At 37.4% G+C, this 27,692-nt stretch overlaps 1 protein-coding gene across 1 annotated transcript in view; it reads right to left on the reverse strand.

Annotated features, from left to right (window-relative positions):
* The window catches only part of FAM117B (family with sequence similarity 117 member B), a 171,174-nt gene that overhangs the window by 116,166 nt on the left and 27,316 nt on the right, over positions 1 to 27,692 (reverse strand). The window contains exon 2 of the mRNA XM_004458869.5: positions 7,215 to 7,366. Within this exon, the coding sequence (XP_004458926.2) occupies positions 7,215 to 7,366 (152 nt within the window). The remainder of the gene's footprint in view (positions 1 to 7,214; positions 7,367 to 27,692) is intronic.

Raw genomic sequence — 27,692 nt, forward strand, 5'->3', positions numbered from 1 at the left:
CAGAGCTAAAATAATACTTAATGGTGAAACATAGAAAAATTTCAAAGATCAGGAACAAGACAAGTATGTCCACTGTCACCACTGTTATCCAACATTCTGTTGGAAGTTCTATATAGAGGATTCAGGCAAGAGAAAGAAACAAAAGGCATCCAAATTGTAAAGGAAGAAGTGAAACTTTCTCTATTTTCAGATGACATGATCCTATTATAAAAACTCCTGGAAAAAATCACAACAAAGCTACTGACCAAAAAAACTAATTCAGCAAAGTGGCAGGGTACAAGATTTATATGAAAACATCAGTATTGTTTCTATACACTAGTTATAAGGAATCTGAAGAAATTTTTTTAAATTCCATTTATAATACCAATAAAAGAATCAAGTGGAGATAAGAATAAATCTAACCAAGGATGTAAATAAATGACTTGTACACAGAAAACTACAGAACATTGCTAAGAGAAATCAGACAACCAAAATACAGGAAGGACATACCATGTCCATAGATTGGAATAATAAACACTATTAAAATGTCAGGTCTACCCAAAGTGATTTACAGATTCAATCCAATCTCAACCAAAATTCCAAGAGCCTTGCTTGCAGAAATGGAAAAGCCCATCATCAAATTTATATGGAAGGGTAAGGGCCCTGAATAGCCAAAGTCATCTTGAAAAAGAAGAATGAAGTCAGAGGACTCACATTTCCTAATATTCAAACTTAATACAAAGTCACAGTAATCAAAGCATTATGGTACTTACAGAAGGACATACACACAGACCAATGGAATAGAAATGAGAGTTCAGAAATCCTCACATTTATGGACAACTGATTTTTTACAAGGGTGCGAAATCTACTTAATTTAACTATTCTTTAAAAGTTTCTTCAACAAATGGTGCTGAGAAAACTGGATGACCATGTACAAAAGAATGGAAGTGGACCCCTATGTTATATCATATACAAAAATCAAATCAAAATGGTTCAAAGACCTAAATACAAGAACCAGAACTATAAAACTCCTAGAGTAAAACACAGGGAAGCATCTTCAGGGCCTTGCGTAGGCAATGATTTCTTAGACTTCACTTCCAAAGCCAACAAAAGAAAAAAAAAGTTAAAAGCTTTTGCATATGAAAGGACTTTTTCATGTAAGTAAAAAGACAACCTACACAATCGGAGAAAATATTTGGAAAACCTATATTTGATAAGGGTTTAATATCCAAAATATATAAACAAACCTACAACTCAACAACAAAAAGATAACCCAATTAAAAACTAGGCAAAAGATTTTAACAGACATTTTTCCAATGAAGATAGACAAATATGCCAAAGAAACACTAAAAGATACTCATCATAAGCCATTAAGGAAATGTAAATCAAAACCACAAGATACCATTTCACACCCACTAGAAAGGCTACTACATATTTTAAAAAGAAAAAAAGCATAGCAACAAGTGTGAGAAAATGGAGAACAGGACAATAATTTTATGATCTCACACATATGAAATAATTAGAATAAGAAAACTCACGAAGTGAGAAACTAGAATATAGGTTACCAGGGGCCAGGGTGGAGGTAGGGAATGCTATAGAGTTTTCAATTTGCATTGATGGAAAAGTTTTGGTATTAGATGGTGATGGTAACATAACGTTTTGAATGTAATTAACAACACTGAGTTATATATTTAAATGTGGTTAAAAGGGGAAATTTTAGGTTGCATATATATTACTAGAATAAAAATTTTAAGAAAACTCAGTTCTGTATAACACAAACAATGAACTCTAATGTAAACCATGGACTACAGCTAATTGTACAACTATATAAATGGGCTTTCATCAACTGTAACAAATGTACCACACTAATGCAATGTTTTAATAACAGGGTAGTATACTGGAACTCTAAAAAATATATACATATTTATTTGGGAAAAAAGAGAAGTCTTTCATAATTCTCAGCTTACGCAAGAAAGGTAAAGCTATGGAGAAGCAACTAGAGAGTTTTAACTGAGATCACTGGATTTGGAACTGAAAAAAATAATTTGTTTTTTAATTTTTCTTTCCTCCAAATACTACATTCCAATTTCAACCAGTGGACCAAGGTTTTACTCAAAATATTGTTATTTAAAAAGTAATAATAATAAAAAAGAAAGTTGATCCACCTTTTTAGGACTTCCATAACATTAAGACAATTTTTTAGTATAACCTGCACCTATCAAAGATAAAAAAGAGCTACTTATTTTTGTTGCTACAGATTCCAGATTATTCTTCCCACAAAAGGAAACAACCTCTAAACAAATTTGTAGACTTAGAAACAGCTACTTTAAGTATTTTAAAATTTAATTTAAGCATTATTTTAGTCTGTAGTTTACCAAGTACTTTATTTTATTAGGTTTTAATCACCAGCTATCTTCTGAATCCAAATCACAATTCCAAGCCAACCTGTACCTTGGAAAAATGAAACAATTTCATGAAATACTCATGAAAATGAATCTCTGAGGGAAAAAAAATACTCTGAAATGTAAGGAATGTTCCAAGAGAAAAGAATATAACAAGATTTTTAAAAGCTAAAGATGACTGGTTTATGCAATACAGAAAGCAAACTAGGAAAAGAAATGAGGAAAACTAAACACTATTACCATGAATCAAAAACTCAAAACTAAGCCACCTCTAAGGCAAAGAAGCCTAGAAGGCAAAGTAAGTTTTTTTTCAAGAATACCTTTTGTGTCAGAAGAATCCCAAATAAGCCAACCACATACCCACATCACTTTTTCATCCCCAAAACTGGAATAGCCAAGCAACACAAGAGGTACCCTCTGGAAATTAGGTAGTTTAATAAAATACGTAGATAAAGCTTAGAATATGAATTAGTGTAACCTTTTTGGAGGTCAAACTGGCAAACTGTTAAGACTAGAATCTGTAAAAGAACATTGAGGGGGTAGGGGAAGTGGGCAAAGCAAAAATTTCTAGCTATGTTGCATTAAGCTGTATATCTGGAGAAGAAGAGTAAGACGAGCTGGTGCGAAGGGCTAGCGTGGCAAGATAATGCAACAAGGAGACACAAAGAGGAAACACAATGAGAGAGACAGTAAAGCAGGGAGCGGAGTTTGCTCAAGTGACTGACTGCCACTCTATCACATGGGAGGTCCTGGGTTCAGTTCCCAGAGTCTCCTAAAGAGAAGACGAGCAGACACAGAGAACAGACAGCAAGCGCAAACAATGTAGGGTGTGACAAATAAATAAATCATTTTTTTTTTTTAAAGATTTATTTATTTTATTTAATTTCCCCCCCTCCCCTGGTTGTCTGTTCTTGGTGTCTATTTGCTGCGTCTTGTTTCTTTGTCCACTTCTGTTGTCGTCAGCGGCACGGGAAGTGTGGGCGGCGCCATTCCTGGGCAGGCTGCTCTTTCTTTTCACGCTGGGCGGCTTTCCTCACGGGCGCACTCCTTGCGCGTGGGGCTCCCCCACGCGGGGGACACCCTTGCGTGGCACGGCTCTCCTTGCGTGCATCAGCACTGCGCATGGCCAGCTCCACACGGGTCAAGGAGGCCCGGGGTTTGAACCGCGGACCTCCCATATGGTAGACGGACACCCTAACCACTGGGCCAAAGTCCGTTTCCCAATAAATCATTTTTTAAAAAGCTGTATACCAGATTAAACAGAAATGGCAAATCAGTCTTGTAGGCAATTAGTCTTGCAGACCAGCCCTGGCCCACTGGCAATGGCATGCTGGAGCACTGGATTAGGAGTTTCAGGCTACTGGAGCTCACAGGGAATGAGTAATATCTACCAAAGATTTAGGGGGGAAAAAAAAAAAAGAATGATGCCACATTTTTGTCACCATTGTGTCAAGTAATTAATTAACATGGTACAATAAATTCTTAACCATTCATTCTCATGATAAATGTAAATGGGGGTGGGGGAGTATGGGTGGAATAAGAGATAGAGGGGGAAGATTAAATTTTTTAAAACTTGTTTCCATATTACTACTTTAATGCTGCCTTTCTCTATATTTTCTAGAACCTCCCTCTCCTATCCCCACCCTCTCAGGAGCTGGAAAGGACCTAAGAGTCATACATAATTATTTCACAAATAAAGAAACCAGGGCCCAGGGGACATGATATGACTCATCAATGTCTACAACAACTTTCTGAAGAAACCATCTATTAGATAAATTATTTCAATCATATTGTCTGCTAGAATACTAGGCAATATGAGATTCTGGATTGGTAGTGGTATATACCTGAGACAAGTACTCCCAAACACCCACCAGAAACAGAAATTGCTAATAGTCACAGAAATCTACAGCATGAATCTTTTTCAACATAATGCTCCAGAAAGCTAATAGCAATTGATTAAATTGGTATAGGAGATGAAACCTACGTGCAGTCCTTGTTCTAATCTGACAATAATCAGAGGTAATAATTTAAATAACATTTATTGAATGCTATGTGCCAGACACTGTTCTAAGTGTTTCACATATGCTTCCTTGTTTACTCATCATAATATAATACTATTTTCCCCATTTTACAAAGGGGAAACAGAAGCACCAAGATGTTAAAGTAAGTACCTGAAGAAACACCTCTAGTCTAGTGGGTGACAAAGCAAGGACCAAAATCCAAGGAGTTTTGTTCCAGAATTTGAGCTCTTAATCATTTAATTAAGTAGTAATAATCATAAGTAGGGGAAAGAAGAAAACTAAGGAAGGAGGAAAAAAAGGACTTTATAAAGTTGCTTCTCCAAGGCGGAAGTCATCTGAAACAAATACCAAGAGAGAAATAATCGAGAGTTGATATAAGAAGAACCACAATAACCAGAAGTGCAACTTCAACTATTTAATCACTATCACATTAAAACATACATAACAGCTAAAATAAGACAGCATCTCAATTCTTGTGTTCAGCTATGCTGCCAGTCGTTAGCACTGAAATGTTACCCAATTTAGACAGTACCTGACAACAAGATCCATAAGTAACAAACCTTCCCCAATTTAAGATTAAACTCTATTGTAAATGATACTCAGTATCTCAGTAACATAAAGTCAAAAGCCACTTTTCAAAGGGGAAAGAATTTGTTTTAAATGGAGGTTTGGGGTCTTAAACACACACACAGAGAAATCTTTCTTTTAAAAAAAATTAAAATGGTCATCAAAATATGAAGATTTTCAACCTCTCTCTAAAAAAACAAAAAGAGCTGATGAAAATTAAACAATTCTTCACCCATCAGATTAAAAAAGATTTCTCCAATCTTAACATGAAATAGTACAGGGCATTAATTTGTGTCCCATGAGCCAAATGTTCCCCACATGTCCCTGGGTGGGGCCCAATAGAGACATCTGACAAAAATAAGTTGACCTAATTAATTAACTCAACATTTGCCAATAAAGAATTTGAGAGTTTTTAATTATTCATTTTAATAATTCATGTGCCAAAGATGGGAGAGCCACAGTGAAAGCATAAGATTGTTGTGCGCAGCTACCACTATATTTTTCCTTAGTATTAATAAATTCTGCACGTGAGGTATATAACCCAGATTAATAGTATGGTAATTATAAGTTTTCTCTGTATTTGTACCCTTACCGTTCCTAAATTGGGAGACATTTAGAAGAAGGTGAAGCAGCATATATTCTAACTTTAATTCAATGTAAAGAAAGCTAGATCAAACCAACATGCTGAAAAGACTTTATTAAATTGCTTGCACAGATAAAGGGCTCCTCCCAATGGCTTGTAAAAACTGTATATTCTTAATGAAATGAAAAAAAGTATCTGAACCCACCAAAATATAAAATATCTGAAGCTGCAAAGGAAATAAAGAACACTGAAGAAATGTTTAAGGAATATAACCATTCAAATCTTCAAAGGCACATGGACTAAGTAGAGAGCAAGCAGATACTGTACTCATTTTTAATTCCTACAGTGCACTACAATTAGCAAAGTTACAAATTTTGAATAACTGCAGAGCTCTGCAGAACTCTGGATTAAAAAGTTACAATTACTGTAAAGACTGATTACTTGTGATAAGGACAGACTATATGTTTAAGTTTCTATAGTTACTATTTGAATAAAAAAAACAAGGTAATCTCAAATCCCAAGTATCGCCCATTAGAGGGGCTCAGTTTCAAGAGTGTCATAACAAAAAACAAAATACCCACAGAGAACACCTGGAATTCTAGAAACCAACATGCAAATCTCAAAATCATCCCAAAGGGAATTTGCTTGGTTCTGTAAAAGTACCTTCACTCATAAAATGCTGGATCAAGCAACCCTCAGTGATAAAAATCTGCAGTACCTTAGATGTACCCAAGATGTACCTTAGCTGATTTTCAACAATCAGGAAGAAGAAGAATCTTTTAAATCTTTAAATGAATTTTCATTCTTTACTAGCAGTAAGACTGTAACTGTTCTGTTCTTTTTTTTTTTTTTTTTGCAAACATTCCTTGACTACTTATTCTATGTCAATCACAGTACTAAATTCTAGGGAATGAAATATAGCATTGGACAAGTCAGACACAGCCTCTGCCCTCCTGGAGCTCACAGGCTAGTAAGTATGACAAACACTAAACAAATGGTAACCAAAATATTTATTTAACTATAATTGTTGTAAGTACTATGAAGGAAAGTACAATAAACTAAGATGCAATCACCAATTATCTGTATGATCTTAGACCTCAGTTTCCTCATCTATAAAATGAGGGGGTAGACCTAAATGATTCCTTAAATGCTTTATTTAAAAATATATATATATGAATCTGAAAGCATAAAACTTTGCTTCCAGAGTCCTTTTGTCAGGAAATTTACGTTTATAGAAGCTATCAGAAATGCAATATAATTCACACTTTTACAGGTCTTCCAACACATGAAGATTTCTGATGCAAAAATATAAGGATATATGGTTAAGTAATCTTATTGTTATAAAATGTTAAGTCCAGATTCCACATATTAAATAGAGTAGTTATAGCTTAACTAACTCTAAGGCCAAGTGAGAGAAAAGTGTGTCCATAAATTAGCTGTATTTAACAGAATTCCTTCTTTGTGGACTGATTTAAAAATGCACCTTCCCAGGTCTACTACAGAATATCTAAGAGGTCAGGCCTGGGATTGCGCACTTTAATAAGCTTTTCAGGTAATTTTAAAATACAATTAAGTTTTCAGAAACTGAACACAGAATAGAACAAATTATGAGAAACAGCATCAGACTAAAGCACTTGAGGATAAGAACTGTAATAAACCTACCTGTGTAGCTTTGTCCCTCATGCTAGGTGCAGCTTGCCCATGACTGTCACGAGGCCAGTGTCCTGCAAGGTAGGGAGCAGCAAGTGTATCCAGGGAGGATGTGCGGCGGATAATACTGGAAGGACTTGAGGAAGGTGGTCGTGTTTTGTCACCTAGATTTAAGACAAAAATATTTATTTTAAAATAAGGATTAGGAGGAATACAAAGCAGAAACTACATTTTAAATTATGTGTAAATTCTCTATGTTAAACGTAGAAAATAAGCAATAAAAAGGAACAAGCCTAATGATACGCACAATTTAGATGCATCTCCAGGGAATTAGACGGACTGAAAACAGCAACTCCCAAAAGGTTACATACTGTATGATTTCATTTATATAACATTTTTGGAAATGAAAACATTTCAGAAATTGGAGGAAAGATTAGTGATTGCCAGATTTAGGTACAGGGGAGGAAGCAAAGTGGGGCAAGAAGAGGCAGCTTTTATAAAAAGGCATCATAAAAGAGACCCTTGTGGTAGTTGAACTATTCAGTATCTTGCCTGTGGTGATTAATTTACAAACAAAAACAGGAGTTTAAATCATATAAAATTTAGTACACACACATCTACACACAAATAAGTACAAGTGCAACTGAGTAAGATCAGTAGGTTATATTATTATCAATACCCTGGTTGTGGTATTACACTACTGTTTTGCAACATGTTACATTATGGGAAACTGGGCAAAGTATATGAAAGATCTCTCTGTATTATTTCTGACAGCTGCATATAAATCTACAATGATCTCTATACAAAGAGAAAAATAAGACAAACCATTTTTAAAATGTTCATCTTAGTTTGAAGATTAAATAGGTATAATAGGCAAAAAGACTCATTTATCATTATATCCAAACCTATAAAAAGGGATATAAATTTATAGGTAAAATTCCACTTTAAACAGCTCCATAAGATATGTATCTTAGTGAGATTTCACATAATAAGGAGATTCTAAGAAACCATATTATTCAGGCTATAGAAACCCACATATTCAAACCTCTCTCCCATCTTGGCTGCAGGAGATGAACTTTGATGTTAGCCAAAAACCAAAACTAAAAACACTAGAGATAACTCAAAGTTAGAAGTGATAAACAAGAAACAGGGAGAGTTTTTAATTATTCAAACAATTGGACTCCCATCTACCATATAGGAGGTCCAGGGTTTGATGCCCAGGGCTTCCTGGTGAGGGCAAGCTGGCCCATGCAGTGAGCTGGCCCTCGTGGAGTGCTGGCCCATGCGAGAATGCGGCCCCATGCAGGAGAGCTGCCCTGTGTAGGAATGCCGCCTTGCACAGGGAAAAAGCCACCCTGAGCAGGAGTGTCAGCTGACACAGAGAGCTAGCGCAGCAAGATGACACAACAAGAGACACAGAGGAGAGAATATAAGAAGATGTAACAGAGCAGGGGAGCTGAGGTGGCACAAGCAATAATCGCCTCTCTCCCACTCTGGAAGGTCCCAGGATTGGTTCCGGAGCCACCTAATGAGGATACAAGCAGACACAGAAGAACACACAGCTAATGGGCAGAGAGAGCAAACAACGGGGGGAGGGGGAGGGGAGATAAATAAAAAATAAATAAATCTTCTAAAAAAATAATAATAAAGTGAAACCTTTACACAAAGGATCAGATATGTGAATATGCTTAATTTCCTTACTAATAAAAAAGAAGAAGAAGAAACAGAAAGCAGATGTAGCTCAAGCAGCTGGGCTCCCACCTACCATATAGAAGGTGTTTGATTCCTGGGTTTGATTCCTCGTGCCTCCTTGAGGCAAGATAGTGAGCTGGCATGAGGGCTGGCACAGTGAGCTGACACAACAAGAATGACACAGTGAGATGATGTAACCAAGAGACACAGTGAGGAAACACAATGAGAGACACAACAAAACAGGGAGCAAAGGTGGCTCAAATGATTAGGTGCCTCCGTCCCACATGGGAGGCCCCAAGTTCAGTTCCTAGTGCTTCCTAAAAAGAAGATGAGCAGACAGTGAGCACAAACAATGAGGGGCAGAGAGGTGGGTAGGAATAAACAAATCTTTAAGGAAAAAAAAAGAAGACACAATGAGCTTTATTGAATAACTACAGCCTTATTGAATAACTACAGTTAAAAAAATAAATGGACTCGATAAGAATAATTAAACAGTGTAAGTCAAGGACTAGATGCAACTATTCCACCTGCTAAAAATCCATTAGACAAAAGGCTGGGAAGCATTACTTAAAAGCTGCAATATTTAATTGTTGGTACATTTTTAAAAGTGCTACTCCTGCTAAACAATTTTGAGAAAATATTAAAAGCCCAAATCCTCAGCAATATTTCTTTACCCAAAAATCAATTTAGACATATAGTAATAATCTTTTTTTTTTTTTTTTCCATTCACTCTCTGAATTTCTCTACTCTTGCTGTTCTTCTTTTCTGGTTGGCTCTTCTCCCCCTCAATGTCTTGGAATGGCAACAGGTTACATTTTCTCCCCTTCCTGAATCCTGAATCTTATCTTTTTAGCACTTTTAATACATGGTTTCTTTTAGCATTTAAAAAAAAAATCTGCTTTATGGAAGCATAATTTGTTGTAATGTAGTCATTTTTTAAAAAAAGAACCCATTTTAAATGTGTTTGATGTATTTTGACAAATGTTTACTTCCTTATAACCACCACCACAAAGTATAGACTATTTACATCATCCCTAAAAGCTCCCTCAAGCCCTTACCGCTAACTTCCCAACCACACCATCTCTTCGGACTCCAGGCCGCTACTCATCTGCTTTCTGTCACTAGAGATTAATTTCGTCTGATTTTGAGTTTCATATAAATGGGATCATACAGTACATATTCTTCGGTGTCAAACTTATTTGGCTCAATTAAATGTTCATGTGATTTATTCATGCTGTTGTGAGTATCAGTATTTTGTTTCTTTTGCTTGCTGCATTGTATCCTGTTGTACTAGTAAACTAATATACCATAATTAATGATCTACCTGTTGTTGGAGATTTGGGCTGTTTCCAGCCATTTTTCTTCTAGTAATAAAACTAATATGAGGAAAAAGGATGTGGCTCAACCAATTGAACTCCCATCTACATATAGAAGGTCCAGGGTTCGATGCCCAAGGCTTCCTGGTGAGGGTAAGCTGGACCATGCAGCGAACTGGCCCACACGGAGTGCCAGCCCATGCGGGAATGCTGCACAGTGCGGGAGTGCTGCCCTGCATGGGAATGCCACCCAGCATGGGAAAGCCACCCCGCGCAGGAATGCCAGCCGACGTGGAGAGCGGGCACAGCAAGATGATGCAACAAGAGACACAGAAGAGAAAATAAGAAGACATAGCAAAACAGGGAGTTGAGGTGGTGCAAGACAGTAATCACCTCTCCCCACTCTGGAAGGTCCCAAGATCAGTTCCCAGAGCCACCCAACGAGAATACAAGCAGACACAGAAGAACACACAGCAAATGGACTCAGAGAGCAGACAATGGGGGGAACAGGGGGAACAGAGGGGGGAGAAATACGTAAAATAAATCTTAAAAAAAAAAAACTAATAAGAACATTTGTGCGGAAAAAAATGGGAAAAAAGGCATATTTCATTTCTGATTTCCCCTTTTCCACCTATTACCTCTATCTATTCATCAACTTAAAAATCAGTTATTTCAAGTCCATTTATAAATATTAAAGACTAGCTATGTACAAAGCTCCACAGCAGGGGTTCTTAACAAGGGGTCCATGAGCTTGAATTGCAATTTAAAAAAACCATTATTCTTGTGGGGATATGTTGGTGTGGGTTCGATATATTTATTAAATAATACACAGTATAATGTGGACTTAGTAAGGGGTCTGTGATTTTTACGTGACTGACAAAGGGGTCCATGGAACAAAAAAGGTTAAGAACCCACCTCTACAGGGATCACAAAAAAGAGATGCTACCCCCAAACAACCAATAAGTCATTGGGGGAGATAAGGCAAAACAAAGTTCTGATTCAAAGCAGAATATGATGCCCAGTGACTTCTTGTTGACCAGATGCTGGCTTGAAATGATCCAGAGTTCCAGTCACACAAAATTTTTGAATAAATAACAATCTTACTCAGAGCTCCAGAAAACAGTAACTGGCACTGAATCAAGAAAAACACAAATTAAAAACAGTGGGAAAAGCTCACTGTGTCTCTGACTCCTTGTGGAGCAAGGATAGGACCACAGTGTGGGTGTTCACCACACTGTACACAAGAACCCCAAGTAATCAAAAAGCCATCTTGAAAATGAAAAAGTTGGAGGACTCGTACCCCCTGATTTCAAAATATATTACAAAGGTACAGTAGTCAGTGTGGTACTGGCACAAGGACAAACATATAACCAATGCAATAGAGTTGACAGTTCAGAAATAAGTTTCACATCTATAGCCAATTATATTTTAAAAAATATATTTTTATTACAGAAGTTATGATACAAAACAATCATGCACATGTGCTAAATTCCTATACAACAACCCTTCACCAAAGCACCATACTGCTATGGAACATTTGTTACAGATTATGAAATAAGGTCATCAGACTATTACCACCTACTATGGTCCATAGGGTACATTTAGCATATTTTTTCCATACTCCCTATTATTAACACAGTACATCTTTGGGCCAATTAATTCTTGACAAAGGTGCCAAGTCCACTCAATGGGGAAAGAACAGCTAACTTCAACAAACAGTACTAGGAAAACTGGATATCTATATGCAAGAGAATGAAAATGTACCCCTATTTCAAACCACATACAAAAAATAATTCAAAATATGGATCAAAGACCTAAATAAAAGAACTAAAACTTCTAGAAGAAAATGCAGGCAAATATCTTTAGAACTTTACATTACCGAATGGTTTCTTAGAATTTTATACCAAAAGGAAGAGCAACAAATGAAAAAAAAAGAAAACAGATAAATAAGATTTCATCAAAATAAAAATGCCTGCCTGTGCATCAGAGGGCCCACCACAATCTAGATAGCAGAGCAAGACATTCCAGGGCTTTCTTGCACCAAAGAATCCTCAATCAATCAAAAGAACTAGCAGAAACATATTCCTCAAAGTTCCAGAAAACAGTTCAAGAACTGCAGTAATAGAGCAAGCACTGAATCAAGAAAAAGGCATCTTAAAAGTAGTTAGCATCTCCTGGAGCCCTTCTTGGTCACTCATCTACTCACCAGCTCAGCATGGAGCCCCATCCCATTCCCAATGTGGGTCACTTGACCTGGTTCCAGAGAAAGTAGTATAACCTTTGTGTACATACTGGGAGGATATATGTGTGCCCCAATCTGTCTAGTGGCAGCGTGAAGGACGGAACTAAGACATTCCTCGCAGTCTCGCATCCCAGAACTTGCCCTTTGTGTATAAGACTGCTTGGGGCAAGGGACTGTTGGCTGTGGGACATACACTGCAGTAATTGGGACTGTGAGGAAGCACTGTTTCAAAGGAATGGGGGGACAACAATATTTATGTAAATGGGGGAATTCCTAGGGCTCAAGAAAAGCTGTATATGCCAAAGGATCAGGGAAGACCCTACGCTTTTGTCAAGAGCTATTCTCCAAATTCCATCCTTGGCTAAAACTCTGAAAGAGAACACTCACACAGACCAATCTGAAAAGACTACAAAGGTGTTTTCTTTTTTCCTTTTTTTTTTTTTTTTTTTTGCTATGTTGTCTTATTTGCTCCTGGCTTAACTAATTCTCTGTTAGAATCACTAGCTGGATACAAGCTTAAGGAACAGATGCCACAAAGTCTAAATTCCAACGGCAGGACATTAAATATCAGAATGTCTGGGCTGCAAGAAAAGATTACAAAACACACAAAGACAAAGAAGCAACAGCCCATGTAAAACAGAGGTTTAAACCATTAGAAACCATCAACAAGAAGGACCAAACCTGAAACATCCCGAAGACTTTTAAACAACAGTCCTAAATATGCTCAAAGAGCTAAAGGAAAACATGGAAAGAAACTAAAGACTTTAGGAAAACAAGAGAGGAACACAAAAAGAATATCAATACAAACAAAACTGAAATCCACATATCAGAAATTTTTTTAAAAATTCCCTAAAAGGATCCAACAGCAGAATGGAGTTGACAGAAGAAACAGTGAACCTGAAGATAAGACCACTGGAATCATTCACCCTGAGGAACAGCAAGAAAAAAGAATGAAGAAACGAACAGAGCCCGAGGAACCTATGGGACATCATCAAGTTTAGCAATATATGCATTGTGAGAGGCCATGAGGAGAAAAAAAAAAGTTGGCAGAGAGAATAATCATAGAAATAATGGCTAAAAACGTCCCAAATTTAATAAAGGACATGAATATCTACATCCAAAATGCTCAACAAACTCCAAACAGAATAACCCCAAATAGACCCAACACCACACCATGTGATATTCAAACTGTCAAATGTCAAAGGTAAAGAGAGAATTCTGGACTCTGCAAGAGAAAATCAACATGTCACATAAAAGAGAGCCTCAATAATATTAATATGCCAATCTCTCATCAGAAACACCAGAGGAAAGAAGGTAGTGGAGTGACAAAATGCTAAATTGAAAAACTCGCCAAATAAGGATTCTATATCCAGCAAAACTGTCCTTCAAAAAACAAGGAAGAGATCAGAAGATGGTGGATTAGAGAGCAGCAGGGTACACCCATCCTCCAGAAGCAGCGTGAAGACAAGCAGGCTTGCCAGGCTTAGAGGAAGTGGAGGGGAGGCAGGGTGAGAAGCACAGGCAGACTGTGAGGGAGGCATGGGTTTTTTTGTTTGTTTCCCCTTTCTTTTTTTCGCTCCTCCTCTCTTTTCTTTACTTTTCCTCCTTTTTCTTACTTTTTTTCGATTTTCCTCTTTTTTTTTTAATCAGGTAAACACGAGCAATTCTAAAGATTTAGAATAAGCTGTACGACCTGTCAAAGGACAGCTTTAACATAAAGCCAAACTACAATAAAACCCTAGTCAGGAAAGAGAAACTAACAAAGTAAACCTATCAAGATAAACAGATTCCTATACACCAAAAAATATATAACCTATACTAAGAAGCAAGAAGATATGGCCCAGTCAAAGGAACAAATTAAAAATCTGGAGGAGATGCAGAATTTGAAACAACTAATCAAAGAAGTCCACATAAATCCCCTAAATCAACTGACAGAGAGGAAGAGATAAAGGATATCAAAAAGACACTGGATAAGCATAAAGAAAATTTAAAAAACATATATAAAAAAATAACAGATCTTATGGCAATGAAAGGAACAATAGAAGAAATTAAAATACACTACAATCAAACAACAGCAGACAGGCAGAGGAAAGAAATGCAACTTAGAAGATACGATATGAAATCACACAGATGGAATAACAGATAAAGAAAAATATGGGAAAAAACAAGCAGGGTCTGGGAACTGAATGACAACACAAAACACACAAGCATATGGATTATTGGTGTCCCAGAGGGAGAAGAGAAGGGAAAGGGGCAGAAGGAATATTTAAGGAAATAATGACCAAAAATTTCCCAACTCTTATGAGAGCTATGGATATACATGTCCAGGAACTGCAGAGTACTCCTACCAAATAAATCCTAACAGAACTATTCTGAGACAAATACCAATCAGATTCTCAAATACCAAAGATAAAGAGAATCCTGAAAGCAACAAGAGAAAAGAGATCCATCACATACAAGAGGTGCTCAATAAGATTAAATGCTGATTTCTCAACTGAAACCATGGTGATAAGAAGGCAGTGGTATGACATATTAAAGGACCTGAAAGAAAAAAATGCCAAGAATTCCATATCCAGCAAAACTGTCCTTCAAAAATGATGGTGAGATTAAAATATTCACAGGTAACAGAAATCAAGAGACTTTGTCAATAAGAGTACAAAATATACTAAAGGGACTTCTGCAGGCTGAAAGGAAAAGACAGGAGACAGAGGTCTGGAGGAAAGTACAGAAAAGAAGATTATTTGTAAAGGTAACTAAAAGAGTAAAAAGAGAAACAAAAATAAGATATGACATATAAAAGCCTAAATATAAAAATGACTGAAGTATGACCTGTACAGTAATACTTCTGAATGTTAGTGATTTAAATCCCCCAATTAAGAGATGAAGATCAGCAGAATGAATTTTTTAAAACATGATGCATCTATATGCTATCAACAAGAGACTCACCTTAGACCCAAGGACACAAATGGTTGCAAGTCAAAGCCTGGAAACTATTTCCACATAAATAGCCAAAAACAAGCTGGGCTAGCTATACTAGTATCAGACAAAAATGGACCTTAAATGCAAAACTGTTATAAGAGACAAAGAAGGACACTATGTATTAATAAAAGAGGCACTCTACCAAGAAGAAAGAACAATCATAAGTATTTAGGCACCTAATCACAATGACCCAAAATACATGAGGCAAACACTGGCAAAACTGGGGGGAGAAATTAATGTCTCCAGAATAAAGTGGGGGAATTCAACACAACAGTCTCAGCAATTGATAGAATATCTAAACAGAGGACCAATAGAGAACCTTGGGGGGAAAAAAAGATAACAGAACCAGACCTAACAGACATATACAGAACACTGCACACCAAAACAGCAGGATATACATTCTTCTCAAGTGCTCATGGATCATTCCCCAGAAAAGACCACATGTTAGATCATAAAACAAGTCTCAATTACTTTAGAAAGCTTGAAACTATATAAAGCACCTCCCCTGACCACAACAGAATGAAGCTGGAAATGGAAAATTCACAAATATACGAAAGTTAAACAACACACTCTGAAGCCTTCAGTCAAAGAGGGAATTGTAAGAGAAATTAATAAATATCTCAAGTCAAATGGAAATGAGAACAAAATATATCAAAACTTATGGGATGTACTGAAGGCAGTGCTGAGAGGGTAAGGTAAAGCCCTAAATGGCAATAATTAAAAAAAAGAAATTGCTGAAGTCAAAGACCTAACTGCACACCTGGAGAATTTAGAAAAGAACAGCAAACTAATAACAAAACAAGTAGAAGAAAAGAAAGATTAGAGCAGAATTAAGTGAAATTGAGAACAAAAAAACATGGGAGAGAATTTAAAAAGGCAAAAGCTGATGATTTATTTTGCAGAAGATTAAGGAAATTGGCAAACTGTTAGCTAGACAAAGAAAACAGAGAAGTGATGCAAATACATAAAATCAGAAACAAAAACACAAAACATCACCACTGAAACCACAGAAATAAAAAGGATCATAGGATGATACTATGAACAACTGTATGTCAACAAGTTGGATAACTTAATGAATGGACAAAGTCCTAGAAACACACCAATAGCCTACACCAACTAAAGAAGAAATAAATAAAAGACCTCAACAGACCAATCTCAAGTAAATGAGACTGAATCAGGCTCAAAAACCTCCCAACCAAAAAAGAAAAGCCCGGGACCAGACAGCTTCACAGGTGAATTCTACTGATCAATCTAAAAAGAACTAATACCAATCCTGCTCAAACTCTTCCAAAAAACTGAAGAGGAGGTGACATTACCTAACTCATTGTATGGAGCCAACATCACCTTAACACCAGGGCCAAATAAAGATGCCACAAAAAAAGAAAATTACTAATGAACCTAGATGTAGAAATCCTCAACAAAATACTTACAAATTGAATCCAACTACACATTAAACTAAATATACACCATGATTTATGTGAGTTTTATCCCAGGTATGCAAGGATGGTTTAACACAAGATAATGAAGCAATGTAACACACCACAATAACAGATTGAAGGAGAAAAAATTACATGATCATCTCTATTGATGCAGAAAAGGCATTCAACATAACACAGCATCCTTTAATGATAAAAACACTTCAAAAGATCAGAATAGAAAGTAAGTTCTTCAACATGATGAACAGCATATAAATAAAACCCACAGCTAACATCATACTCAATGGTGAAAAACTAAAAGCTTTCCCTCTAAGATTCAGAACAAAACAAGGATACCCATTGTCACCACACGTATTCAATACTGTGTTAGAAGTTCTTGCTAGAGCAGTGAGGCAAGAAAAACAAATAAAAGGCATCCAAATGAAGGAAGAAGTAAAACTTTCACCACTTGCAGATGACATGATCCTATATATATAAAGTTCCCAAAAATCTACAACAAAGCTACCAGAGCTCATAAAAACTTCAGTATAGTGACAGGATATAAGATCAACAGGCAAAAATCAGCAATGTTTCTATACACTAGAAATGAGCAATCTGAGGAGGAATTTTTTTAAAAATCCATTTACAACAGCATATAAAAGAATCAAATATCTAGGAATAAATTTAATTAAGGATGTAAAGGACTTATACTCAGAAAACTATGCTACGCTGCTCAAAGAAACCAAAGAAGACCTAAATAAATGGAAGGACATTCCATGCTCATGGATTGGAAGACTAAATATAATTAGTATGTCAATTCTACCCAAATTGATTTACAGATTCTTCACAAACAGATTAAAACTTCCAACCGCCTTTTTTGCAGAAATGGAAGAGCCAATTATCAAAATTTCTTGGAGGAGTGAAAGATCCCTAAATAGCCAAAATCATCTTGTAAAATAACAAAGAGGACTCACACCACCTGACTTTAAAGCATAATACAAGCTGCAGGGTTCAAAATTGCATGGTATTGGCACAAGGATAGACATACTGACCAGTGGAACAGAACTGAGAATCTGAAATAGACCCACACATCTACAGCTAACTGATATTTGATAAGGCTGCCAAGTCCAGGCAACTGGGACAGGACAGTTTGCTTTAACAAATATTTGGCGCTGGGAAACTGGATATCCATATTTAAAAGAATGAAAGAGGGTCCCTATCTCAGATCTTTTACATAAATTAACTTGAGATGAATCAAAGACCTAAATATAAGATCCAGGGCCATAAAACTCCAAGAAGAAAATGTAGGGAAGCATCTACACAATCTTTGGTAGGCAGTGGTTTTTCAAACATTACACCCAAAGTGTCAGCAACAAAAGAAAAAAATAAATAGAACCTCCTCAAAATCAAAAACTTCTATGCTTTGAAGGTGTTTGTTAAGAAAGTGAAAAGGTAGTCTACTCAATGGGAGAAAATAGTTGGAAACCACATATCCAATAAGGGTCTAATATTCAGTATATATAAGGAAATCCTACCACACAACAATAGAAAAGGTAAACAACCCAATTTAAAAATGGGTAAAAAAGACTTGATCAAAGTTTTTTCCAAAGAGGAAATACAGATGGCTAAAAAGCACAGGAAAAAGAAGTTCAACATCACTAGCTATTAGGGAAATGCAAACTAAAACTAAAATGAGGTATCACTTCACACCTACTAGGCTGCCATTATTTAAAAAAAAAAAAAACAGCAAACTACAAGTATGGAGAGAATGTGAAGAAACAGGAACACTCATTCACTTCTGGTAGAAATGTGGACTGGTACGGGCACTGTGGAAGACCCTTTGGCAGTTCCTCAGAAAGCTAAGTTTAGAATTGCCTTATAACCCTGCAATCCTGCTACTAGGAAGATAACCAGAAAAACTGAAAGCAGGGACACAAACAGATAAATGCACACCAATGTTCACAGCAACATTATTCGCAATTGCTAAAAGATGGAAGCAACCCAAGTGTCCATCAACAGAAGAATGGATAAACAAAATGTGGTATATACATATGCAGAATATTATTCAGCTGTAAGAAGGAACGAAGTATGACACATGCAACAACATGGATGAACCTCAAGATCTTATACAGAATGAAATAAACCAGACACAAAAGAACAAATATTGTATGACCTCAATCATATGAACTAAGTATAGTGAGCAGACTCATGGAGGTGGAATCTGGAAGATAGGTTACCAGGAGATAGGTGAGAGTACAGTGTGGAAGCTGATGCTTAATCTGTGCAGAATTTATAATTAGGTTGATCGCAATGGTTTGGAAATGGGCAGAAGCATGATGGTGCAGCGATGTGAGTGCAATTAACAGCAATGATGTGTATGTGTGTGAACATGTTTGAAAGGGGAGTTTTGGTTCATATACATTACTAGAAGATAACACAGTGAACTCTATGGTGGCCAAGGATTGTGGTAATAAAACAAATTTAAGACCATTCTTTCAGGACCTATAACCAAGGTATGTCACTAGTACAGGGTGGTGACAGCAGATGGTATGGGGGAGAAATGCACCTGAAGGATACTTCTTTGGGATATAAATGTATCCTTGTTGGCATAGGTATATTTTCTGGATAGATAGAGGCCCACATAGTAGTTAACAAAATATTAAACTTCTCTCCCAGGAATGTCAGCAACTTTCTCAAATAAGATGGAAAAAAATTCTGGAATATATAAGTCTTGCCTAATAAATGAAAACAGGCCAATAAGCTAAGTCCTCAATCTTAATGCTTGCGCTTATGAACCTTATTCCTATAATAATGAAATTAGCCTATTTATAATTCATGCCTAAGAGTTACCTCCTGAAAACTTCCTTGTTACTCAAATAAGCTCAATACCTTCCCCCCAATGTGGGACATGACTCTCAGGATAAGCCTCCCTGGCACTGAGGGATTATTACCGAGCATTAATGAGCAATGCATTTGGAGAAAGACCTTAACCACAAAGAGGAAATATTTAATTAAAAAGAGTTTTTCTGGCTAAGAAATTTCAAAGTGAGTGGGGAGGTCATTCCGGAGGTTACACTTATGCAGGTCTCAGCATTACACAGATTACCACAGTAAACAAAACCTCAAACTAAAGTGCTCCTGAGGGCGTTAGGAATGTCCAGACATCAAAAGCAAGCCATACAACCTTATGAAATCAACATCCACTTGGCAGGCTCTACCTGGGAATACATGAAAATCTATTTTCCCAAGATAACATAGTTATATTCATTTATAATTCCCCTAATTATGATTTTTCTACTCCTTTTATTTGAACGTATAGTTTTCAATGTACCTGTTAAATATGTTTCTTAGAGACGTAAATCTTCAGATTGTTCATATGCCAGTCAAGCCCTGAAACCCCGCAGAGTTGCAGCCAACTCCTACTCTCCAGTTCTTTGGGCTTGCCCTGGACAACTAACAAAATGATTATGATGGACCATTCCCATTCCCCAAATAAGGAGTATCTTCAACTGCAAGCAAAACAATTCCTTTCCTCTGCCTCTTAATATCTCCACCCTTCTCAGACTGAAGCAGTCAAAATGGATATCACCCCAAATCCCTCAAGATTGAGGAATCAAACGAGGCGTGTAACAACAGGACCAAAGCAAATTCATAGATATTGTAGCTATCACCTTGCGTTAGCGGAGTAACTTGTAACACTGATTTTTTTAAAATGAGGGACAGATTAAGACATAACCAAATAAACAAAAGCTGAGGGAGTTCATCACCAGTAAACTGGCTGGGGCAGAATATAAACCATAATGTAAACTATAATCCATGTGGTGTAGCAGTGCTCCAAAACGTATTCACCAAATGCAATGAATGTGCCATAACGAAGAAAGAGGTGTTGATGTGGGAGGAGTGGGAGGGTGGGGAGTGGGGTATATGGGAACCTCTTATATTCTTTAATGTAACATTTTTTGTGATCTGTGTATCTATTAAAATAAGACAAATATTTAAAATTTAAAAAAAATAAGCTAAGGCAAGTTTGGCAGGTTGAAAGGACAGTACATAGTCATGTACATGAAGCCACATGAAGAAATAAAGATAACATGGGTAAATGCAAATACCAGTAGTACTGTAATTTTGGTTTGTAACTTCACTTTCTACTTTCTACAGGAAAATGCATAAAACGTAATGACAGATCAATGGTTTTGGACTCATAATGTATAAATATACAATTTGTGACACAAACTCCATAAAAGTAGGGGGACAGAGGAATAGAAACATAGTTTGTGTATGCTATTGTAGTTAAGTTGGTATCAAATCAAATGAAATTGCATTATACCACAGTATTCAATTTCCTGTAGAAAATGCTATAGAGACCTTTTGAGGCCCTCTCATTGCTTTGCGCTACTGGGGAGCACACTACAAATGAAAATGACGTCTCTCTAAGTCAAACTCAGCATGTAAATGCGTTACCTTCCCCCCAATGTAGGACATGACTCCTGGGTATGAGCCTCCCTGGCACTGAGGGATTACTACCAAGCACCAGCTGATAATGTAACTAGAAAAAGATCTTGAATAAAAGGGTCAACTCAGACCAGCAGAATACCTCAGCCTACATGTAACATCAGGTGTTAAAAATTGCTTTTTGACCTTGAATAAAAGGGGGAAATGGAAAGGACAAATGAGTTTATATGCTATGAGTCTCCAAAAAAGAGCCAGGAGGTCATCAGAGGGGTCACGCTTATGCACACCTCAGCAGGGTCCCAGAGACAGCCAAAGTAGATACAACCCAAGGTACTGGTTCTCCTGAGGGATACAGAGACCCACAGATTCTATGGTCATGGCAGATGGCTCTGGAGTTCAGTGCCATGTCAGTTGGCCCTACTTTGGAGTTTGTGTTCCTGAGTGTAACGGAACTGGACTCAGACATGACCTTTCTACACATGCCTCTTCTGTCACTTTTACTGAACTTGTGGTTGGCACTGGAGTTGGTGTATACTCAGGGGACCTGAATCTCTGGACTGTCCATGTGACAGCCAGGCCCTGAGCCTCAGCAGACTTGCAGCTCCTACCATCTGATTTATGGGACTTAACCCGGACAACTAATAGGGAGGTGAAGATCAAACACCACACACCTAGAAGCCAAGAGTGCTGACAACTGCAAGCAGGAGAACTGCATCCATCATCCATGTGAAATCTAAGCACACTCTACATATAGAGGTGGAGTGGACATAACCATCCCAGGGTCCACAGAATGGAGGAATAGAGTATAGATTAGAGTGGACTTACTGATATTCTACTATGGAACTATTGTGATTAGTAATGGAAGAAATTATAGCATTGATGTGGAGACAGTGGCCACAGTAGCCACTGAGGGTAGGGAGAGGGAAGAAGAGATATGATGTGGGGGCATTTTCAGGACTTGGAATTGTCCTAGGTGGTACTGCAGGGTCAGATGCTGGACACTGTATGCCCTCCCATGGCCCACTGGGTGGACTGGGGGAGAGTGTAAACTACACTCACCATGTGGTGCAGCATTGCTCCAAAATGTATTCGCCAAATACAATGAATGTGCCATGATGATGAAAGAGGTTGTTGGTGTGGGAAGAGTGGTGTGAGGGGGGTGGGGGATATATGGGGACCTTTTATACATATATTTTTTTATTTCTCTCCCCTTCTGCCCACCCCCCCCCCCCAGTTGTCTGCTCTCTGTGTCCATTTGCTGTGCGTTTTTCTGTGGGAATCTGTGTCTTTTTGTTGCATAATCTTGCTACATCAGCTCTGTGTTTGTGCGTGGCGCCATTCCTGGGCAGGCTGCACTTTTTTCGTGCTGGGTGGCTCTCCTTATGGGACGCGCTCCTTACGTGTGGGGCTCCCCTACATGGGGGACACCCCTGCATAGCACAGCACTCCTTGCACACATCAGCACTGCACATGGGCCAGCTCATTACACGGGTCAGGAGGTCCTGGGTTTGAACCCTGGACCTCCCATGTGGTAGCAGATGCTGTATCCTTTGGACCAAATCCACTTCCCTATTTTTTTAATGTAACATTTTAAAAAATAGAGAAAAAAAAAGACAAAAAAAAGAAAAATAGGGTGGGTTTGGCAGAAAATGCATCAAATGTAGCATATGGGCTATAGTTAGTAATATTTAGATGATGCTCTTGCATTGTTTGAAACAAATGTTTCACAGCAATACAAGGTGTTGGAGGGGTGATGTATGGGATGCCTGTATGGTGTTACGCATGTTTATTTTGTAACTTCACAAATTTTACTAGAAGCTTACTCATTACGTATGTTCAAATATGAATGATACACTTCAATAAAGTATTTAAAAGAGAAAAAAAGTGATGTGGTAATGTCATACATATTACTTGTGTGAAAAGAAATTTTTAAAAATGATACATGAAATCTTATTACAGATCAGTATTAATAGATGAACATTTACAATTGATTTGATGATAGGGAGCACTAAACTTCAACAATTAAGCAAAATGATAGCCCCTAAAAAGAATTCCCTCTTCTCACTGGAACTGTATTACAAGAAAATGTACAGAAGCATATTTCAAAATTTAATCGATAAAAAATTTGTGGAAAATTGTTTTCTCTCGTTATCTAGGTACCTACATAATATCTTTGATTTTGTTCCTTGGTCCACAAAGGTTAAAATATTTACTGCCTGGCCCATTACAAAAAACTTCTGCTGACCTCTGGGTATGTTGCATGCCTCTATGTCTTGGTTTCTGAGCCAGAATATCCTCACATCTACTTTTTCAGCGGGGAGGAGAAATGGGTTTTGCTAATTTATGCTTAACATTCATAGGGACTTTAAAAATATTAAACATAATATATGCAAATGTAGGATTATATTACATCTCTATCATTCTAGTTTTCTATGATGGTAAACAACTTGTTTTTCTTAAGGCCATATATGAAAACATTTTTGATGCCTCTACTCTACTTATATTACCTTAAGTCTTAATAAGGGGTGTGCATAGACAAAAGTATAAAAGTTCAACTGCTCACTATGTGGCCCACATAATGGGAGATTCAGTTCCACTATGATAACAGTACAGCTGTGTTGCTGATAGTCAAATGCTGCTTCACAGATATGCCTCAGACACATAATTTGCTTTTGAAATGGCACAAATATTTAACTAAAACAATGTCTAATTCTTGCAAATGTTAACCATCTCTTCATGTATGGTTTCCTTTCTTAGTATATTTTGATTAAACAGAACAGAAAATAAATGCAGTAATATCTATAAGTTTAAGAAAACACATATCCATATTAATTGTGACTAGGGAAAAGCAATAAATATACATGCTCACAATTGTTCTGCTAACTGAAATATAAATTTCTAATGGGAAGTCACATGAGGATCATTCTCAGCAAGGAAAAAAAAAGTACAAGCTACGCAAAATGGTATATATTCATATCAAATTTCCAAAAAACATCCAGTACAAATCAAACAGACCTTAATAATCAGTCTAATTTCATTTTAAAGATTTTAATTATCAAAGAGTTGACTTTTCAGCTTGGTCTCCCATAAGGGTTTGGAGCTATGTACCCAGAAAAACATGTTCTTAAACTTAATCCATTCCTGTGGGTATGAACCCACTTTAAGTAGAACCTGTTGATAAGGTCACTCTAGTTAAGGTTTGGAGCAATTCAATCAGGATGTGTCTTAATCCTATTTCTGGAGTCCTTTATAAACAGAATGAAACTCAAGACACAGAGAAAAAGCCCCAGAGGGAGCAGCCAAAAGTTGAACATCAATGAAACCCAGAAGAGAAGGGAGAGGCTGCCATGTACACTGCCATGTGACAGAGAAGCTAAGAACCAAGGATCTCCAGTAGCCAGCCTCAGAATGCCACCGTCTCCTGGGCGAAGCATTGCCTTGATGATGCCTTGATTTGGACTTCCCTTAGCCTCAAAACCGTGAGCTAATAAATTCCATTGTTAAAGTTGTAAATATCACTGCATATTTGCTTGAGCAGCAAATAAAAACTAAAACACCTCCCAAAATTATTAAATTTCCACAATGAAATGAGGAATAGAAAAGAATACTGAACATTTTCTGTTTTGAACTCCCTTCCTATAATCCATTTATTTAAATACTTCCTGGGAAGTGGACGTGGCTCAACTGACAGAGCGTCTGCCTACCATATAGGAGATCCAGGGCTCGAATCCGGGTCCTCCTGGCCTGTGTGGTGTGCTAGCCCACATGCAGTGCTGACGCACACAAGGAGTGCCATGCCATGCAGGGGTGACCCCGCAAAGGGGAGCCCCACGCGCAAAGAGTGCGCCCTGCAAGGAGAGCCGCCCCGCGAGAAAAAAACACAGCCCGCCCAGGAGTGACGTCGCGTACATGGGAGTGCTGATGCAGCAAGATGTCACAACAAAAAAGAGACACAAATTCCCAGTGCCACCAAGAATGTAAGCGGACACAGAACAGAACAACACACAGCAAATGGACACAAGAGAGCAGACAAGGGCGGCAGGGAGAGAAAGAAATAAAAAAGAAATCTTAAAAAAAATAAACACTTACTAAGGGAACCTGAGCCAGCGCTAGGCCCTAGAAATGAAAAAAAGAAACTTATAGCAAGTGCCAAAAAAAAAACACTGCTTAAAGTCTTTTTCTCTCCAAGAGCCCAAAATTCACAAAACCTGGTGTCTAATTTTGAGGGAATTTAAGAGAGGGGAAGGAACCTAGACAAAGATGACTCAAAGATTCCCAGGTTAAGTGCACAAAGGTTATTTTTAAGGAAGTACAGAAAGGAAGATAATCTGGCAGCTGACAATATTCTTAATGATCTGGCCTTTCCAGCCTCAGTTCTTACTTGTACTGCCACAAACCCTACAGTACTGCCATGATGAACAAATCTGGAGCTCCCAACATGTGCTATGCCTTCCATGTCTTCAGTGCTTTGTCTCCCTCTGTAACACCTCAGATCCCTTTCTTCGGTTTGCCTAATCCTTGCTTAACCTTTCAAAATTCTACTCAGGTGTCACTTCCTCTGGAAAATCTTCCTTGAACAGTCACCCAACCCCAAGAAATACATTAACATATAGATCAAAAATGTTGTGTACTGCCATAGCACAGTTCACTGAAACAGTTCTTGACTGTTCCCATGCCCCACTGGACAGTGAGCTTTTGGAAGGCAGTAACTGTATTTCCTCCACACCCCACTGATTAAGATAGTACCTAACACATAGAAGATTACCCTAAAGGGCTAATGATAATTTGAAAAAAAATAATGTTCTTGGTTAACGAAGAACAAAGAACATTTACTCTAAATGAGAACTTGAGAGAAGATGCAGAGAAGAGAATAACTTCTAATGTTACTATCTTCTATCAACAAGGGTAGGTATATACGATAAACTCAGATATCTTTTATTAATACAAAGTAAATCAAACTATGAAAACATAGTTTCAAAACTTGACTTTATTCTTTTTTTTTTTTTTTTTAAGATTTATTTATTTATTTATTTCTCTCCACTTCCCCCACCCCAGTTGTCTGCTCTCTGTGTCCATTCGCCACGTGTTCTTCTATGACTGCTTCTATCCTTATCAGCGGCACCGGGAATCTTTGTTTCTTTGTGTTGCGTCATCTTGTGTCAGCTCTCCGTGTGTGGCGCACCATTCCTGGGCAGGCTGCACTTTCTTTTGTGCTGGGCAGCTCTCCTTACGGGGCGCACTCCTTGCACGTGGGGCTCCCCTACGTGGGAGACACCCCTGTGTGGCACAGCACTCCTTGCGCACATCAGCACTGCACGGGGGCCAGCTCCACACGGGTCAAGGAGGCCCAGGGTTTGAACCGCGGACCTCCCATGTGGTAGGTGGACCTATCCATTGGGTCAAGTCCGCTTCCCGACTTTATTCTTTAAAAATTAAATCTTCATAGAGATTAACTGCAGCAAGGTCTAGTGTTGAAAACGTCAATGCCTTGGACTCTGGAGGTCAGAGTTTACCAACTATAAATAGCAATTCAACTGGTTCCTATGTAATTTCAATGGCACTAACAGAATATCCCAAACCATGGTCCCTCAGTATTGCATTACGTAAGTTCTACAGACTTTGCTATATAAGAGTTAGGTTTAAGTATTTGTAGAACTTGATCAGATACAGGCTTAAAGGCTGTAATTCCTGTTATTCACAAAAACATTCAACAAACAGAAGGATAAAATTAGGCATATCATTTGTTTGAAAAGAGGAAAAATACTTTCTTTTTCTCATGTATAAAATTGATAAATGTTCATTATAAAGAAATCTAAGAGTACCATTAGAAAAAAGAAAACAGTAGGCTACCATCCAAAGATAAACATTTTAAAGAGTATGCTTCCAAAAATCTGTCTAGACACACACACACGTATATACACACATGCACACACTTAAAAGGAAGGAAATACAAAAAACTGGCAGTACTGGCTGCCTTCAGGAACGGGATGTCTGGCAGTTACTAATGCAAGAGAGACATTTCACTGAATTCCAAATTGTACCTTTGGAATTTGACATGTGATTCTATCACCTATATTCTTGAAATTCATATTCTTTGATTCACTGTTACTCTAGGCAAATACACAGCAGACTAATGAAATGCAAAAAAAAGACTATCTATAAAGATATTCATGACATTTACAACAGTAAAAATTAGAAATAATATGTCCAAAACTTGGAGAACAAGGAAACCAATGGGAAATATATGAAAGAATGTTAAAGATATTAAAAATTATGTTTTTGAAAGGACAAAGCTACATGAAATTTTGTTTATAATCTGTAAAAGGAAAATTTTAAAATAAGAATTATACAAATAATAAAACATCACAACTATGAAAAATATATACACACAAAC

The sequence above is a fragment of the Dasypus novemcinctus genome, chromosome 7 (assembly GCF_030445035.2).
Source record: "Dasypus novemcinctus isolate mDasNov1 chromosome 7, mDasNov1.1.hap2, whole genome shotgun sequence".
Taxonomy (NCBI): domain Eukaryota; kingdom Metazoa; phylum Chordata; class Mammalia; order Cingulata; family Dasypodidae; genus Dasypus; species Dasypus novemcinctus.